This window comes from Balaenoptera acutorostrata, chromosome 4, assembly GCF_949987535.1.
Source record: "Balaenoptera acutorostrata chromosome 4, mBalAcu1.1, whole genome shotgun sequence".
NCBI lineage: Eukaryota > Metazoa > Chordata > Mammalia > Artiodactyla > Balaenopteridae > Balaenoptera > Balaenoptera acutorostrata.
In genome coordinates this window covers 105,707,804-105,726,415 of record NC_080067.1, presented here as the reverse complement: position 1 = coordinate 105,726,415, position 18,612 = coordinate 105,707,804, and the positions used below count along the sequence as shown (strand labels likewise).

General features: G+C 41.8%; 1 protein-coding gene across 3 annotated transcripts in view; it reads left to right on the top strand.

Moving 5' to 3' along the window:
• The window catches only part of CRYBG3 (crystallin beta-gamma domain containing 3), a 113,751-nt gene that overhangs the window by 12,993 nt on the left and 82,146 nt on the right, over positions 1 to 18,612 (top strand). For 2 of the 3 annotated variants that reach the window (XR_009008101.1, XM_057544991.1), the window contains exon 2: positions 4,312 to 4,378. The exons of the other annotated variant lie outside the window; for it this stretch is intronic. Coding sequence is in view for 1 of the 2 variants with exons in the window: in XM_057544991.1 (XP_057400974.1) it covers positions 4,312 to 4,378 (67 nt within the window). In the remaining variant the exon portion in view is untranslated. The remainder of the gene's footprint in view (positions 1 to 4,311; positions 4,379 to 18,612) is intronic. 3 annotated transcript variants of the gene reach the window in all.

Below are 18,612 nucleotides of genomic sequence, written 5' to 3'. Positions count from 1 at the left end.
GTTATTTTAAAAATTCATTTAACAAACAATATTTGAGTGCCTTCACACTGTCAGGCATGATGCTAGGCTCTGGGATACAGCCATGAATGATATCGTTCCTGAGTTAAATGAGTTCAAGTTCTAGTTAGACAAATGGACAACCAGCCAGTCATTACCAGCAGAAACGTATGAGGGGTATCACTGAGCGCAGTGGGAGCACAAAAAATACAGGTTAATGGACTTACCTCGTGGTGCAGTGGTTAAGAATCTGCCTGCCAATGCAGGGGACACGGGTTCGAGCCCTGGTCCGGGAAGATCCCACATGCCGCAGAGCAACTAAGCCCGTGCGCCACAACTACTGAACCTGCGCTCTAGAGCCTGCGAGCCACAACTACTGAGCCCGCGTGCTACAATTACTGAAACCCATGTGCCTAGAGCCTGTGCTCTGCAAGAGGAGAAGCCACCGCAGTGAGAAGCCCACGCACCACAACGAAGAGTAGCCCCCGCTCTCCGCAACTGGAGAAAGCCCGCTCCCAGCAATGAAGACCCAACACAGCCAAAAATAAATAAATGAATAAATTTATTTTTAAAAAATACAGGTTAAGCTAGAACTGAATTGTAAAGGATTAAGAATTGGACAGGGTGGGGAAGGATGTTGCAGGCAGGAGAAGAAAGTGGTTTGCTGGCATGTGAATTTGGTGCATTCTGAGAATGGGAATTAGTTCTATGTGACAGGTGTGTCTGCGACCAGGAAGTGAATAACTTTCTATATCTATATCAAGGACTCTTCACTTTCTTCATCAGCTGATGGAGATTTATTGAAGGAGTTTTCGAACAGAAGAGTGTCATGGTCAGATTAACGATCACTTTGACCAGGAAGAATGGATTGAAGCAGAGTGATCCTGAAGATGTCAGAGACAAATGAAGAAGGGACTCTAGGAATCTGGGAAGGAAGTGGAGAAAGCTTATCTGAAGCAGTGATTTTTATACTTAACCCCAAATTTTAAAATATTGTTTGTTTTAAAACTCAACACATTTTAAAATTTTGATTTAGTAGTAAGATTAGTGAAACATAAACATAGGATATAAGTTTTAGAAAGTTTTACGAAGTGTCAAGTATTACTTCTTTTGGTGATTTCAGCTTTAAATTCTTCAGTTGTTTGCGCAAGGCAAAATACTTATGTGCTGACTTACAACTGTGTTTTTCTGGTATTTTGTGCATGTTTATAGTGTGGAAATGATTATAGCTACTTGAAAATACGGAGTTCTGCCTTAAATCCCATGGACACCAAGCTGCATTTTCTGCAGAGTTTTTGTATTGGAAAAGACACTTTTACCATTTTCATTTACAATTTCACTAAGGCAGTAAGTTTATAGAATACCCTGTAAACACTCTAAATAAGTATACTTTCAGAAATCTTGAAGCAAGAACTAGGATACTAAAATGCCTGTTGTATGTTTAGATAGTTTTTAGGTCATTCAAAATAGATTGTAGTTAGAGAATACACTTATAAAATCACCATAATCAGTAGTATTCATGATTATACTGCAAATTTTTACATCATGCTCTTTTTTTTTTTAAATTTATTCATTTATTTATTTATTCATTCATTTATGGCTGTGTTGGGTCTTCGTTTCTGTGCGAGGGCTTTCTCTGGTTGTGGCAAGTGGGGGCCACTCTTCATCGCGGTGCGCGGGCCTCTCACTGTAGCGGCCTCTCGTTGCGGAGCACAGGCTCCAGACGCGCAGGCTCAGCAATTGTGGCTCACGGGCCTAGTCGCTCCGCGGCATGTGGGATCCTCCCAGACCAGGGCTCGAACCCGTGTCCCCTGCATTGGCAGGCAGATTCTCAACCACTGCGCCACCAGGGAAGCCCTACATCATGCTCTTTTTATGTGTATTTTGCCAGTCTCTTTTCCTTGATTTGAGCTTAAATAGATAAGTATTAATTGACATTTAATTTAAAAAACCTGAATTGTAAATAATCTTGTGGCAAAAGATAAGCCTAGTAAAATAGGAAAAAACAGATAAGAACCCACTCACGTTTAAAATATTAACTATCTGAAACATTCTTATTTTATAGACATGTACATGTATATAAGTTACAATTCTGTGTTGTACATTATTTTTTTCTACTTCTGTTCCTGTTTTCTCCGATGGAATTTCCATGTGTTAAACACATAGCTCACATGTTTATCTTATTTACATGCTTGCTTTTTCCTATTGGCATTTAAAAGGCTTAAGAGCATGGCTGTATCTTGTTGGTCCTTGTATTCCTGCATAGAGTCTGAGACTAAATGAAATTTTAATCCATTATATTTTCCAGGTGTTCATGATCTTTTTATTTGTCCCTTCTGTTTTTTGGTTTTTTTATCATTATCATTCGTTGCCTGGATCGTCTGCTCAAGTGCACTGGATTGTATGGATAGAAAATCTAAGTAGCACAAATGTGGCCTCTCTTTGCATCCTGATGTGAGCTATTGACCCCTCCTCCTTTCCATTCCCTCCCGCCAGTCACCACGATTCCGTATGTTTTTCCCCACCCAGTCATGCTCCTGCCTGAAGGCTTCCCAGTGCTTCTCACATTCTGCAACGGGTCCTCTGGTCTCATTCTCATCTTTTTTTTTTTTTTTTAAATTAATTAATTAATTTATTTACTTTTATGGCTGTGTTGGGTCTTCGTTTTTGTGCAAGGGCTTTCTCCAGTTGCGGCAAGCGGGGGCCACTCCTCATTGTGGTGCGCGGGCCTCTCACCGCCGCGGCCTCTCCCGTCGTGGAGCACAGGCTCCAGACACGCAGGCTCAGCAATTGTGGCTCATGGGCCTAGTTGCTCCGCGGCATGTGGGATCTTCCCAGACCAGGGCCCGAACCCGTGTCCCCCGCACTGGCAGGCAGACTCTCAACCACTGCGCCACTAGGGAAGCCCCTCATTCTCATCTTTAGCAGGATCACCTCTGCCTGTCAACAAGATTCTGTGCTCCAGTCTTTTTTTTTTTTATTTTTTTTTATTTTTGGCTGCGTTGGGTCTTCGTTGCTGCGCAGGCTTTCTCTAGTTGGGGCGAGCGGGGGCTACTCTTCGTTGTGGTGCGCAGGCTTCTCATTGCAGTGGCTTCTCTCGTTGCGGAGCACGGGCTCTAGGCGCGCGGGCTTCAGTAGTTGTGGCACGTGGGCTCAGTAGTTGTGGCACGCGGGCTTAGTTGCTCCGCGGCATGTGGGATCTTCCCGGACCAGGGCTCGAACCCGTGTCCCCTGCATTGACAGGCGGATTCTTAACCACTGCGCCACCAGGGAGGTCCCCTGTGCTCCAGTCTTATATTAAAAACAAACAAACAGAACACGGTTTCCCCAAAATGCCGTATTCTCTATCACCTCCTGCCTTTGTACGTCCTCTGTGGGCACTTGACTGAGCAGGCGGAATCACTGCCTCTTGTTTCCTCTGTGCTCCAAGGCACTTCTTTCGTTCAGCAGTTATAACTTGTATCAAGTTGTATTATTTGTTTGTTTGCGTATCAGTCTCCCCTACTAGACTTTTTACAAAGACCCTGACCTACTCCTTCTTAAATCCTCAAGGCCTAGCACAATCCCCAGCACATGGTAGAGTATCATGATAACCTTTAGAGTAGAGCTACTCAATTTGTCTAGGATTATCAAAGTATGAAAAGAAAATAATATGTAAACATAGAGACATAAATATTTAGATCTAAAATGTATGTGTGCCTAATAGGCAAAATAGGTTATTGTGACATCTCATAAGGCATCTGTGAAGGTATTCCAGACAGGACAATTGGAAGTGACTATCTGGAAGATCAGAATTTTAAGGGGCCATCTGGGACACATTTGGGGTTAGATAAACCTGCATCTATTTTGAATATCCCCAGAATTCGCTAGATGACCCTATACATTTATAAAAATTTGCTGAGTAGAAATATATTCCAAATAACACTCAGCATAGGCATTAAAAAAAGATTAGACTGTGGAGAACCTTAATACAGATAAAATCAAAGAAAGGTAACACTTTCCAAGATTATGATAGCTGTACACTGGTGCTCCTTTGTTCAGGTGCATCATTAGTGTGATGCTGGTCGTCAGCATAAGACAATACAGCGCAGAATGGACTCACAAAAATGTCTGGAGCCTGGATGAGCATTTTCAAATGTGTGTTTCAAGTGTAGAGACTCCTATCAACATCTTCTTAGTATAACACTTTGTATGTGAATCTTTTGAGCATTGCAGATATAAAGGACCTTTCAGTTTTTTCATTAAACACAGAAACTGTATGATTTTAGTAATTCTATTTTAATTTCAAAAGAAACTGTGGTTTTTATTTTTCAGTGTTGAAAATGAGCCCATGAACACAAGTCAGAAAAAGGAAAATGTACTTTCATCAGAAGCAGTAAAGGTATAGTTTTAAATTAATATTTTATATCAAGCAAATATGTTTCTTAGTTTCTGCTGTTTCTTATTCTTTTAGATTCTGTCATCTCATTTTACGTTTCAAAAAGAGCATAAAGTCTTATTATTTTATGTGGAGCTCCAGCCCAGCTCTACTGGACATTTGCATCTTGGGGTGTGGGAAGGGGGAGAGGACTGAGGAGAGACTTGAGGCAGTGGTGCTCTTACCCCAGCCTAGCCACTAACCAACTGTGAGGCCTTCAGCTGAGGCATTTAACTTCTTTGTGCCTTGGTTTTCTAATCTGTAAATTGGATCATCTGACCTCCACAGTCTTTTTTCTCTAGGAACTTCTTTGATTTATGTTGTATTTTCTCAAATGCTTCTGACAAGTAAGACTGCTTTTGAGGGCGTAGAAGTTAATGACATGTTCGTACATGTCATTAGTATGTGATGATATGTTTGTCAGCTCATATATGAACTGGCTTTCCCTGCATCTACAGGACAAGCATAAAAAGAGTATAAGGTACACTTCTACACAAATAGTTACTGAAAAGTGTGATTAAAAATCCTGGAAAACCACTAAACCTTATAACATTTCTTTTTAGTCATAAGTGATTTTATAGAAATTGGATGTTTGTGTTGTTTGGGGATGTGAGGCCAGGTATGTGATCAAGTTTTGGTAGCTGTCTCCCATTCATGGAGTTTGGTCCCAGTTACTTTCTTTTTAAATGATTTATGACAGTCAAGGAGAAAGCTTGTGCTTTCCAGGGATTTCTGGGTACATTAGCTTGGTCGGTGGAAGGACCAGAAAGTCATCTGAATTCTTCATTACTGATATGGGGACTCTTAAACATTATATGAGATCCAAAGACCTTAAATATGGTAAAGATAAAGCTGTTTTCATTCTTTATTCCCTCCTTCTCCATCATAGTTAGCAATATAAATATTTTTTTGAAAGAAAAAAAAATCAGAATCTGATTTTTTTAAAAAACTTTATTGAAAGAAAAAAATCAGGATCACCTTGCTTCCCTTCCCTTTCTTCTTCCTTTGTGAATTTGGCTACTAAATCCTGCTCCCAGGTTTTATAACACCTGCTACCTATTCTGTTTCAGCCAGTCGTTAGCCAGCTTGCTGGTTTACCACTGCATGGGCTCTGTAGCTTTCTCCCTCTTGCTCAGTTTTTACATGTCCTGAGTTGCCTTACTTCAAGATTTTTCCTTCTAACTCTATACGTGCAACCTTGCTCTTGAGTTGCTTCGCAGGAAGTACGTATGTTACTTCTGAGATCTCAAACTTCAAAGTTGCTTTGGCTGCCAGCTCCTGTCATTCTCTCTCTTAATCCCTCATTGCCTCTGCACCCACCCTTGAGCTTCAGAGAACCTTCCTGTTTTCCCTGCTCTCTTCTCCTCTCTTGGTCTCTACTCGTTTGTCTGCTTAGCCTGGAACTGATATGTAACACTTCAGCTATTAATCTCACTGAAAGAAACCTTTAGTCTTCACACTTGTCCCTCAGACTTTAATTTCCAATAGTCCTGCTTTCCACCTGCAGAGTTTTGCTCCAGAAAGTTACATCTTTGTGGCTTCAGTGTCTATGTGGTGGCAGATATAGTGGCTGGGCCTCCATGATTATGATCTTTTCTATCCATTCTTAGTATCTTGGTTTGAGTGCCCAGGATAATTTCAGTTTGGGATTTGGCCCCCCAAGTAAACAGGGCTCATGTTGTGAAACTGTTTCTCTTATGGTTTGAGGCCTATAGGATTACTTATACTTGGGCAGTTTTGTTAGCCCATGATAGAAAGGGCACCGTGGCACTCTCATTGGACCATGTAACTGTATTTTTTTTTTTTTTTTTTTTTTTTACTTTCTGGAAATTATTGGTAGGATTTCCTCAACCTCACTACACAGACCCAGTTGTTCTGGGACCTGCTGCTGCCAGGCATCAAAAATACTTACATTTTGCAGATTATATTCCATTATAGGTTATGACCGGATATTGGGTATAATTCTCTGTGCTATACAGTAAATCCCTGTTGCTTCAATTAAAAAAAGAAAAGAAAAGAAAAAAGTACGTATTTTGATAATATCAATAGTCAGCTGCATACCTAGGGGGAAAGAAAGGTTAGCAACAATATCTATGATCTTATTATTATTATTATTATTTTTTTTTTTTTTTAAAGCAAATTTTTTTTTTTTTTAATTTATTTTATTTATGGCTGTGTTGGGTCTTCGTTTCTGTGCGAGGGCTCTCTCCAGTTGTGGCAAGCGGGGGCCACTCTTCATCGCGGTGTGCGGGCCTCTCGCTATCGCGGCCTCTCTTGTTGCGGAGCACAGGCTCCAGACGCGCAGGCTCAGCAATTGTGGCTCACGGGCCCAGCCGCTCCGCGGCATGTGGGATCCTCCCAGACCAGGGCTCGAACCCGTGTCCCCTGCATTGGCAGGCGGATTCTCAACCACTGCGCCACCAGGGAAGCCCCTTATTATTTTAAATAGTCTCATTTAAAGTTTTTTATTTGGCATAAAACACGCATTTGCTTTCTTTGTAATGAATGGTGTTCTGAAACATAGCACTCCACTGTAATGTGACATTTCTTGCCACGCTTCCATCTTCTTAACCTGAATTTTATGATAATGCCTTCCATGATAAGGAAAAATGTGTACCATTTTTCCTCTCCAGTGTAAAATGTAACAGATCTATGTATAATGAATGTTTTTAGTGCATTTCTTTTTGTATTTGACCTTGAGATACCAAATCAAGATATTGATTGTTATAAATTTAAGCTACAAAAAATTAATTATATTTTTCAAACAACTAGAGACTGTATAAGCTTTATATTACCTTTGGACATAATTAGATTCTTAGTTCTTAAAATATCATTTATACGCTATACAAATTTTGCTGTTTTGCTAACATTGGAATCTGTTTCTCACATGTGCATCTACCATTCCACTGAAATATATATTTCTTCTATGTTAATCAGTTTTTGTATCTAGCTGGCAAAATTCCAGATATTTAGTCCATATTCTATGTTTATGTCTCTATAGGGAATGTAGATTCTTGTCTTGCAGCCTTAGACTCTTGCTGTGTTCATGTCTACTGTTATTTAAAAGAGAGGGAAGGCATGTTATAATGCCCTGCTCCCTTCTGCCTGCTTCAGAGGACTGTTCATCCCTTCCTGCCTTCCAAGGCTAAGCTCCCTAAATCCCCACCTTCTTTTGGACTTCGCCTTGCATTGCATCCATCTCTCCATCTTCACTGGCTTCCTCTATTTCTCTCTAAATATATAAAATTTAAAAAAATATTTTTTTTTTCCTTTCATGGGTCTGGTTTCCTTTCAGGCTATCATTTCATTTTACTGCTACCTTTAACTCAAAGATTTCTTATGAAAGTTTGTCATAATCACTGTTTAATTCTTAATGCTTTCTAATCTGACTCCGGTCTCTCTCCTGGTTCCCTTAGACATTGGAAAACCAGTACTGTGCCTGCCATACATTGTCATAGTTGTTAAATGAGTGAGATTGTCATAGTTGTTAAATGAGTGAGAGTCATTCCATGAAACCCTGACCTCTTGCTAACATCAGTGGCCTTTTCTTAGTTCTTATTGTATTTAACCAGTTGAGACACTTGATTTTCCAAGTCTTGTCTCCTTTCCAGAAAGTTTCTTTTTTATATTTGCACTTATGATATTGTACATTCTTGTTTCCATTCCTGCCTCTCGCCATTCCCTTCTGTTTCCTTCACTGATTCTCTTCTGGTTAAATTACTTTTCATGTAGATGTTTCTCAAAGTCCTTAACCTTCCTCAACATCAGTCTTTCAAAGTAGTATCTTCCAATCTTATTACTTCATCTTTTGGCTCTCAGATCTCTACCCGACATCCCTCTTGAGCTCTAGACTTGATTGTCAGAGTTCCACACATTTCTACATGGATGGCCTTTGATACCGCAAATTCAGTCTGCCCAAAAGTCTCAATATTTTCAGAGATGTTCTCTCTATATAAGTTTGTTTGGGAGCTAGAGGTGTTGGGAGGTAGGGAGGATCGTTTAACTGCTTGGGATGGAGGAAGAGCCCTGGGGGTCAAGTATTCCATTTGGAGATTTTCAACCAAACTCTGCTCTTAATCCCATGTCTCATATTGCCCTAAGTAGTACCTAGTGTCTTCAAATCCTGAGCTTTTCCAGGTGGTCTGCTGACAATCTGTCTGTAGATTGTTTCCCCCTTATGATCAAAGTTCCCTGTTGCAGACACTTGGGTGGAAGCTTCTTCTGGTCAATTACCATGCCTTCATCTGTTTTTGCCTTCTAAACTTTTTCTGAAATCTCTTATCTGCTAATATCTACTCTCTTCCTCTCCTTGTATTTATAACTTAAAAAAAAAACCTTTACTGTCATTTTAGAGTGTTTTGTACAAGAGAAGAAATCAGTGTGTGTGGTTTATCTCCAGTGTTAATCAGAATTTTTATCTCTTTTTCTCTTTATAAATTTATTTATTTATTCATTTATTTAATTTTTGGCTGCATTGGGTCTTTGCTGCTGCGCGCGGGCTTTCTCTAGCTGCTGAGAGCGGGGGCTACTCTTTGTTGTGGTGCGCAGGCTTCTCATTGCCGTGGCTTCTCTTGTTGCAGAGCACAGGCTCTAGGCGCATGGGCTTCGATAGTTGTGGCTCACAGGCTCAGTAGTTGTGGCTCGCGGGCTCTAGCGTGCAGGCTCAGTAGTTGTGGCGCATGGGCTTAGTTGCTCCGCGGCATGTGGGATCTTCCCGGACCAGGGCTCGAAGCTGGGTCCCCTGCATTGCCAGGCGGATTCTTAACCACTGCGCCACCAGGGAAGTCCAGAATATTTATCTCTTAATAGTTGAGGAAAGTGAATCTCAGAGAGATTGTCACTTGACAAACTCATATTATTATTGAGAGGAGGCAGGAGAATTCAGATGCAGTTCTATACCATAGTGCTTCCCATTTGTGAACTTAATTTGTAAGGTATACTTATAAACTTAATTTACCAAAAAGAAATCCTATTAAAAATTAAAAGAGCTGTGGCAGTAAGTCTGTTTTCAGAATGAGTCATGAGCTAAATAAAATGAATTAAATCTGAACCATAGGTTATAGATTTTCCAAACCAGGCCTAAATAACTTGATGATTATTAGGCTTGTTCTCAGTAGCTTGGCGTCTGCTTTATATAAAGTTTAACTCTTGCCCCATTTTAGAATTGTTGCTCATAACTGATCATACAACTTTGGTGAAGGTTCTGGTATTTTTTAAGAGATGTCTGGTTGCTTTATGCCTATGATGTTTCTAGGGACAACCGAGGAGTGTCAATCTAGTGCATATTACTGTTAGTTGTTAATAATTCATAACCCTTATTTTTAATATTATCATAAATAATTTACTAAAAAGAACCACGCTTTTTTTTTTATTGTTGCCACTGTTCACTGATATGTAAAAATGGAAGAATTGTAGCTCAAGAGTATCTCACTGAATAAAAATAGTCACAAATTGTCCTTTATATCAATGCCTATATTGAGGGTACAGTACTGTTTAGTAAGGTGAATATATTAAATTATGCATTTGTTTATATTTTGATTTGTGTAACTCTTCTTTCCTTATTGGTCTTTTTCAACTCTTTTTTGGCCAGAGGTGAAATGGTAGTCAAATTTAAATATATTAAATGTTTGCATGGTTAGGAGAAATTTAATTACTGAACTAATTTTTTTTTTTTTAAAGAGATTAGAAGTGGTCCCTGATCAGATTCAGGGCCAGTTGCTTCTCGGAATGTTTGGTGATATTCTTTTTAAAGTTTAATTTTTATTTATTTATTTATTTATGGCTGTGTTGGGTCTTCGTTTCTGTGTGAGGGCTTTCTCTAGTTGTGGCAAGTGGGGGCCACTCTTCATCGCGGTGCGCAGGCCTCTCATTATCGCGGCCTCTCCCGTTGCGGAGCACAGGCTCCAGACGCGCAGGCTCAGTAATTGTGGCTCACGGGCCTAGTTGCTCCGCGACATGTGGGATCTTCCCAGACCAGGGCTCGAACCCGTGTCCCCTGCATTGGCAGGCAGATTCTCAACCACTGCGCCACCAGGGAAGCCCCTACTGAACTAATTTTTAAAAATAAATTATAGCCTTAATGCATGCTTGCTGTCCTTTTTTTGTCAGCGATACAAATAGCAATATGACATCAATTTAATATCAAGATTTAAAAATTTTTCTTTTTCAAACACGGGAACTCTCTTTTTAAAAATTTCAACTATAGTTGGACTTGGAAGCCCCTATATAAACAGATTCAAGCAACGCTCCCCTGTTGATGATGGGAATGAGTAGCCTGGAGCCTCAGAGTCGGCCACTGTTCCCTGCCTCTGCCAGCCACAGCACCTCCTTGGAACAGTTTTAAAATTACACATGCAGTGATGGAAAGAACACAGTCTTTGGAATCAGACATATCTGGGCTTAAATCCCAGGTCTCCATGTGGTAGCTTTCTAACCTTGAAAAATTTACTCAGCCTCTCTGAACTTTGGTTTGCTGCTCTGTAGTGGGAGGTGTCAATCCTTATTTTATAGAAGTGTTTTAGAATTAACTGAGATAACACGTGCTGCACTGCACGATACCCAACACAATTTAGGTACTGAGGAAAAGAGCTGTCTTCTTGCCATATACAGTCTGACTACAACTTAGAATCTAACTCTTTGCTTAAGAATGATGCTGACTTTTTCTGGGTGAATAGTATGGAAATCAGCTATTAGAAACATCGATTCTCTGTAACATTTGAAAAGAAGACATACATGAATGTATGTATGCACATTGAACTTTAGCTAGAAGTCAAAAACTCTCACCCTTGATTGCTTCTATAAAGACTGGGTGCTGTCAGGGTGCCTGAAGTGGAGACTGCACTGCATGTTACTGGGCCGTTCACATGACCAAAGGGGCTGCCAGGGCTTAAGCCTGTTGATATGGCTGGTGCTGCTCTGGGGCCTTGATATCTCAGAGTTCTTGGATGTTGAATGTATTGCATGGTATCTGGTTTGATTTGCAGCGGCTCCAACCTCTCATAGACCTGGAATAGTCCTACTTTGTGGTGTGGTGGCGTACCTTATGAAAATGGAAACTGGGGATGAAGGGTCATGTACATACTCTAGATTTTTGTGAGTAAATTTGCCTCCCCAGGTGCCAGATACTGATTTGAGAGCTCCAAAAGGCTCTCATAGAATTAAAAACATTTATTATTCTGGCCCAGTGTTTTTGTTGGAGAAGTGTTTATACCATAACAAGAAGGAATGGTTTTCCCCTACGTTATGTCATCTTGTTCTTTTCTCTTCTCACCTTACACACCTGCCCTGGTTGATTTGATTTTACCTACATCTTAGCCAATGACAAAAATCACATCTGTCCCTCCAGCCCAATGTGTTCTCCTGAGCTTCAGGGTGATGGAGCCAATTCTTTGATGGACCTTTCTTGTGAAGGTCACTGAGTATGAAATTTGACTTACTCAAAGTTGAATTCAGTGTGTTTTATCCTAATTTCCTTCTGTTCCTGTATTCCCGGTCCTGCTGAAAGGTGCCACCAGTTACCCAATCTTGATATCAGGGAATGATTCTGCCAAGTAATGTGTTGTGGCCAGATATCTTAGGAGAAAACTAACTAGAATTGTCTAGTAAGCAGCTGGGTTTAGTTTATGAATGCCAGATTTTGGTAACTGTAAGTAATCTAGGTAATAGTCCTACTCATGCTGAAAGCATAAAGTTGTTTGCCCTAACCTTGTGGTGACAAGGAAAAATAGGGTGTTAGAGTTGTTTATTGGAAGAACACACACACACACACACACACACACACACACACACACACACGCATGCACGTACGCACGCATAAATGTAGGCAGTTTCCATTCTGAAAAGCTTTTGAGTTGTAGTAGGAATTTCCCAGGCAAAGAGGGCAAGGGATAAATGGTCTCAGCAGTGGTAATAGCTTTGTGCAAAGACATACCTGTAGTAAGAGAAAGAGGAAGCAAGAGGAGAGGGGGGAGAAAATAGGCTCCCATGAATGCCTGAGATCGCATATGGTGACATTAGGCACTGTGAGCATTGCGAGTGACAAGAGATGGAATCAGAGAGGGGCTCGATCCACCAAGACCTTAAATGCCATGCTAGGGAGTTTGGATTTTATCCTGACAAGGGTGCACAGCCAATGGAGGCCTTTAAGGATGATAAGATTTGAAATCTAAAAGATTGCTGTGGCTTTTATCTGGAGAGCAGACTGGGGAACTTTAGGAATGGAAGCAAGGAAACAAGTCATTCATTGCTGGCAGTATTCTAGGAGAGAGGTCATGGTGTTCTGATGTTTCATCTGACTTTTTAACAAGTGGGAATGTTACAGTTTACAGAAAATGGAAGAATGGAGACATAGCATGATTAAGTTCAGTTTTGGATGTATTGAGTTTGAGGTGCCAGTGAAGCATCCAGGTGGGTATGGATGTTGGGTTGATCGTTGGATATACAGTCTGAGTTGAGAATACAAATCTGGCAATCATCTGATTAATCTGTGAGAAATGAGACCTCATAAGAAGATCATGAAGGTAAAGTAGCCCCGGGCTGGAAGTTGGAGAAACATGATATGTAGGGAATGGCTAGACGGATGTGAACTTGAAGGAGATGGAGAGAGCATTAAGAGAGGAAGAAGGGAAACCTCAGGGTGATGTCATGGAAGCCAAGGAAGATTGGTTTTCAGGATCAGATTCAGTCTCATCTCCTGTAGACACATCATATGAGACCAGGGCAGAAAAAAAGTACATTGAATTAGCAAGTAGGACAGTGTCTCTGAGAGATCGTGGTCAGAGCACAACTGGGGCAGAAGCCAAATTGCAGGGGCTCAAGGAGTCACTGGGAGGAAAGGGAAAGAAGATGGTGAGGGTTGGTGACTCCTTTTAAGGAGGTTGGTCGTGAAGGCAGAGGAGAAGGCTGTCCCTGGACTTAAACTTTTGGATGGTGGGCTCGCAGAAGGGGCAGATGAGGAAGTGGGGTTCCTTAGGAGACATCAAGCGTTATGAAGTGGTGCGCTGGTGGATCCTTAGAGAAGGAGTCCTTCACCCCTTTATGGTGAGGGTGAGTGAAGGAAGTGTGGGACAGATGTGCTGTGAGGCAGGTAGAGGAGGGGTGGAGGCAGGACCATAGGAGAGCGTCTCCATGAAGTAGAAGGTAGGTGCCTCTGCTGGGCGACGGATGGGATGGTGGAGGGGGCGTGGCTTGAGGGGCGTGGCAAAGGTTTGAAATAGCTGCTGTGGAAAATGGGGACTGTTGCAGACTGATTTCCAGCAGAGGCTGTAAATCGTGAATTTATTGGCAGCCTACATCTGCATAGTTGTGCATATCCCTGTGGATTTTTAAAGCAAGATGCGTTCACTTATGTGGAAAAGATAAAGCTGGAATCTTTCCGGGTGGGGATGACCAGAGAACAAACAAAAGAGGCTCTGAGGGTGTTAGCCATATTTGATGGCTGGATAGAAAAGATACGAAAATTTGTAGGAGCTGAAAGGGACAGAGTGAGAGAGGCCAGAAGCTGTGATGAGGCAGGAGGACTGGTGTGGTGGGTGCACCTGGGACAGTGGGTTAAGAGAGCTGGAAAGATGACAGGGTGTGAACACTTGGGGATGCCTGAGATTGAGATTCACAGGCTGGGTGATTATGGGTAAAGACAAGGGTCAGGGGTTGCCAAACTGTGAGGTCCGGCGGAAGTGGAGGTCATCGGAGTTGAGGACGCTAAGGAGCTGCAGGTCAGGGCGTTGTAAGGATTCTCCCTGCTGCGTGCAGTGAAGGCAGAGCCTGCGCGGGCGAGGATGACCGAGCCGGGTGCTTGAGACACTAAAGGAAGGGCCATCTGGCTCTTCACTGTTTCTCACTCAACAGACTCTTCGGTGACACTCTCTACCCCTTGGCCTTCTTGACCTTGTTCCCTGTGCCAGTCACCAGGTTGGGACAGCACCGGCCACCTGTTAGAGGCTGATGAAGGAGGTGACAAACTAATGCCAATTAGACCTGAAAATAAGTTCTCACATCCCTAGAATGTAGGCTCCGTGAAAGCAGGGCTCTTGGTATATTTTTTTTCACTGTTGGATCAACGCACATAGAGTAGTATCTCGCTGTTCATCATTTATATAAGAATGAATACCTTAAAATTTACATTGACCCCGACTGTTCCTTGGTACACCTGGTCTCAGCCTGTTGCTGCATTCCCCCAAATGCTCTTCCAAGTCTTCTCTATTTTGGGAGCTCAGATCCCAGCTCAGCCTCTGTGTCCCTTCAGCTAAGCATCTCTCCTCTCACTTTACTGAGGTCAGAACCACTTGTGGGACCTTGCTCATAGTCTTCTCCCCCTTACAGAATTGCTCAGGCTTTAGCCACTTCCTTATCACTGTAGCTGGAAGAGGAAGTGCCCCTACTCCGCTCCAAGACTCGTGCTTCCCCTTTATTAGAAGTATTAGAGACTGTACTGGTCTCTTCATCTCATCACCTTCTGCTTTCCTTTCTCAAATCCGTCATCCTTCTGTTGTACAGCCCTTACTCCCTTCCCACCAGGTGTAGAGTTGAGCCACAAAACAGGAACAAAAAGTCATTTCTTCTGTCTTGGACCTTAAACTGTCACCTTTTTACCTTTTCTCTAGTTAAAAAAAAAAATCTCTCAAAAGTGTTGGCTTCTATTGAATTATTTACCGAGTGTTCCTATTTCTTTGCTCTGTGTTCACTGTTTAACACCTTGCATTTGGGGCTGTACTCACAAATTCCTGAGCTGTTATGACTATTTCTCCTGCATTCCTAGGGCTTTTCTATGGTCTTCATTCCTTCGTTTATTAGTCCAACAAGTATTTAAGCACCCCTTATTGTCAGGCACATTTCAAGGTGCTAGAGATAACAGCAATGAATAAAACAGACAAAAAACCCTGCACTTGTGGCTTTTACTTTCTAGAGGAAGAAACGTATTAAATAATATGTGTGTGTGTGAGATGTGTGTATTTGATACTAGCAAGTACAAAGGAGAAAAATAAGGCAGAGAAGGGATATAGGCCGTTTCAGAGTGGAGGAGTTTACGATTTTAGATAGAGTGACTGGGGAAACTTCAAATGAAGAGATGACAGTTAATAAAGGTGTGAAGGTGGTGAGCGGGTGTGAGTCATATAGCTCTGTGGGGGAAGCACATTCTAGGCAGAGAGAAGAGTGAATGCACAATTCCCGAGGGATGAGTGGGCCTCATGTTTTTGAAGAACAGTGAGGAGGACAGTCCTCATCTTTCTTGACCTTACAGTGGCGTTTGGCATTTGCTCCCCTTTGCTTTTGGAAACATCCTTCGGCGTTTGCCTTTGGAGACCAGCATTCCGGTGGGATGACTGCTCTGGTTTTGGCCTTCCCCATCTCTTTCACTGATTGTTTTCTTCTTTGTGCCTGCCTTTTAATCTTTTCTCCCCAAGGCTCTTTCGTTGGTCCCCTTTTCCCCTGAACACACTGTGTATCGCCAAATTCTGTTCTTAACTGTGCTCTGACTGCTTCACCAGGGGACCACAGATTCTACACGTTTGACATCTAGTTTGTTGCCTCACCTCCCCCAAACCCCACAAAGGCTCTAATCTCACCTTTCCTTCTATTTCCCGTATCCATTTTTGTCTTAACTACTTAGATAGTTTCCCAATTTAGAAAACTTAATCATCTGTGACTTTGTTATCTCTCACCCTCCACTTCTAATTGGTCATCTTATCGACTTCATTCTCTATCCTCTGTGCCCCAGTCTTCTTCATCCACGGCCCTGCCGTAATAAACGTACTTCACACTTCTGTGTGCTCGACCCAGGCGCTACCCTATGTCTTGAACGCTCTTCTCACCCTTCAGGAGCAAGCCCAGACATCACCTCCTCCGTGTAGTGGATTCTGCCCATCCCCAGCCAAATTAATTTTGTCTTCCATTGTGTCCATATCTCTCCTATGCCCCACACAGTGATATAATGATGAGTATCTTGCTAGACTGTAAGTTCCTTGAAGCCACAGCTGAGTCTTATTAATCATTGTACTTAATGCTCTCCTGTGTTTCCCTGTATTGGGCACATAGCAAAGAGCATAGATAGATAGACGGATGAATTTGGACCTAAGGACACTGCGTTACAACATATTGAGTATGAAGGGGAAAAAAAATTAAATTCCCAAGATACATATGCCTTCATTAGTAGCCTTTATATGTTATATTCGTAACCCCAACATCTTTGAGGGCAACTGGAATCGATGTTTTGTTAATGTTTGCTTGAATCCCGAGTGCTTTCATTCTAGTACTCATTGGAACAGTGGCAGACAGTCCTATTGGCGGGTGACATTGGCCCTAGCTTGTGGCAGGCTGAACTTCATTGTTGTCTAGGCTGAGGGCAAAGAGCAGCTATTTTATATCACATTTTAAGATGTAGTTATATAAATTCTGGGTTTGTTGTGTTAACTTTGAATAGCAGTGCTCTTTCGTGCTAACTTTTGTCTCTAAATTTAAATAGTTTTTTGGTGGTGTTGTTGAAGGTATTTTAATTACTGATACAAATTTCTCATAAGATTAGTAGGCAGAAATTAAGCAACTAAGGCATTAAAATGCTCTGAAGTACATTTAAGATACAGGGATTCTGGAATAGCAAAGAAGTGATAATTGAGGGGAAGGAGAAACAAGTGATTTTTTTTTTAAAGAGCTCCTGACTTATTTATTTATTTATTTACTTAATTTTTTTGGCTGTGTTGGGTCTTCGTTTCTGTGCGAGGGCTTTCTCTAGTTGCGGCAAGCGGGGGGCCACTCTTCATCGCGGTGCGCGGCCCTTTCACTGTCGCGGCCTCTCTTGTTGCAGGGCACAAGCTCCAGACGCGCAGGCTCAGTAGTTGTGGCTCACGGGCCTAGTTGCTCACGGGCCTAGTTGCTCCGCGGCATGTGGGATCTTCCCAGACCAGGGGTCGAACCAGTGTCCCCTGCATTGGCAGGCAGATTCTCAACCACTGCGCCACCAGGGAAGCCCGAAACAAGTGATTTTTAAGAATTTTATATGTATCACTCTAAAAACGTTAAATGGGAAGGCTTTCACTGGTTTAGCAAAATGTATTTTCCTTGTTGAGACAGCAGTCCATTATATTTTGAAAGGAATTGTCAAGTAAAAATAATTGAGGCAGTGAAGTAGTACTTTTGACAAATTATTTGTCTTGAGATTTTATGGATGTCAAAAAATATAATTTCCGTGTTCTCTAAGTTTTCCTTTTTTAAAAACCATTGCCCCAATTTTATAGAACTCCTTTGTGAATCTCTAAAGCATTTTAGGAATATTTGTGTTATTTTAGTGAGCAGCCTGTAGTTCACATTCCTCGGGTAGCCTCCCAGGATGAGTGATCATACTCGTTGCAGAAAACAAATCACTGTTCTCTTCGTGTTGCAGTCTTAGTTCATTTTGAAGCAGGAAGAAATGTTGTGGATGGCCATTACAACAAATTAAATGGAGTAGTTAAAGGCAAAAAATATATGTCTTTCATACACATGATCACTTTCAAAATGTCAACTAGCATTTTCTACTGCTGTACCGAGAGGCCATTTATGCTGTCAACATGAGGAGAGGGCGCAGTTAATTTATAGCGCAGACCCCCATAAACAGCAGGAGGCTGGGTGGATGAGGTGGAGGCACGTGGGATTGAGTTGCCGTTGAAACCAGTAAAAGGTGAGACTTTGAGTGACTCTGGAAGGCTGGTGCTACTCTAAACGTAGAGACTCACAAGTTATATTAAGGACGTCACACATAGAAAAATGCTATGCTGTGTGTTTCCTCAAAAATATCCCTGACTTCTAAGGTGGGAACAAACAAAAGATATTGTTCGCTTGAAATTAATTTCCTGGGCTAATGGGTTCTAAACATTTTCTCAACCATTCATATGCCAAATATTATTAGTGGTTAGTGGAACACTCCTTTAAACTGTTTTGAATTTGGATTAAAACAGGGAAGGGAGGTGAACAAATGACATTATACTTACGATGTTCTTGCCTTCTTGAAGATCAGCTTCTTACAAAACTTTTTCCTGTGAACCTACAGTGGCCTAAGTTGGTCTCACCTTGGTGTCCTGATATTTTTCTGACTCACACTTGAGCTTTCCTTTTATAAGGACTAGTGAGTGAGTGTGACATCCGACAGATACTGTCAGACCGCATTCCTTTTACAAGTAGGTGAGTGAGCATGCTGGGGAGGCCGGCTGAGCCGGCCCTTGGCCTGA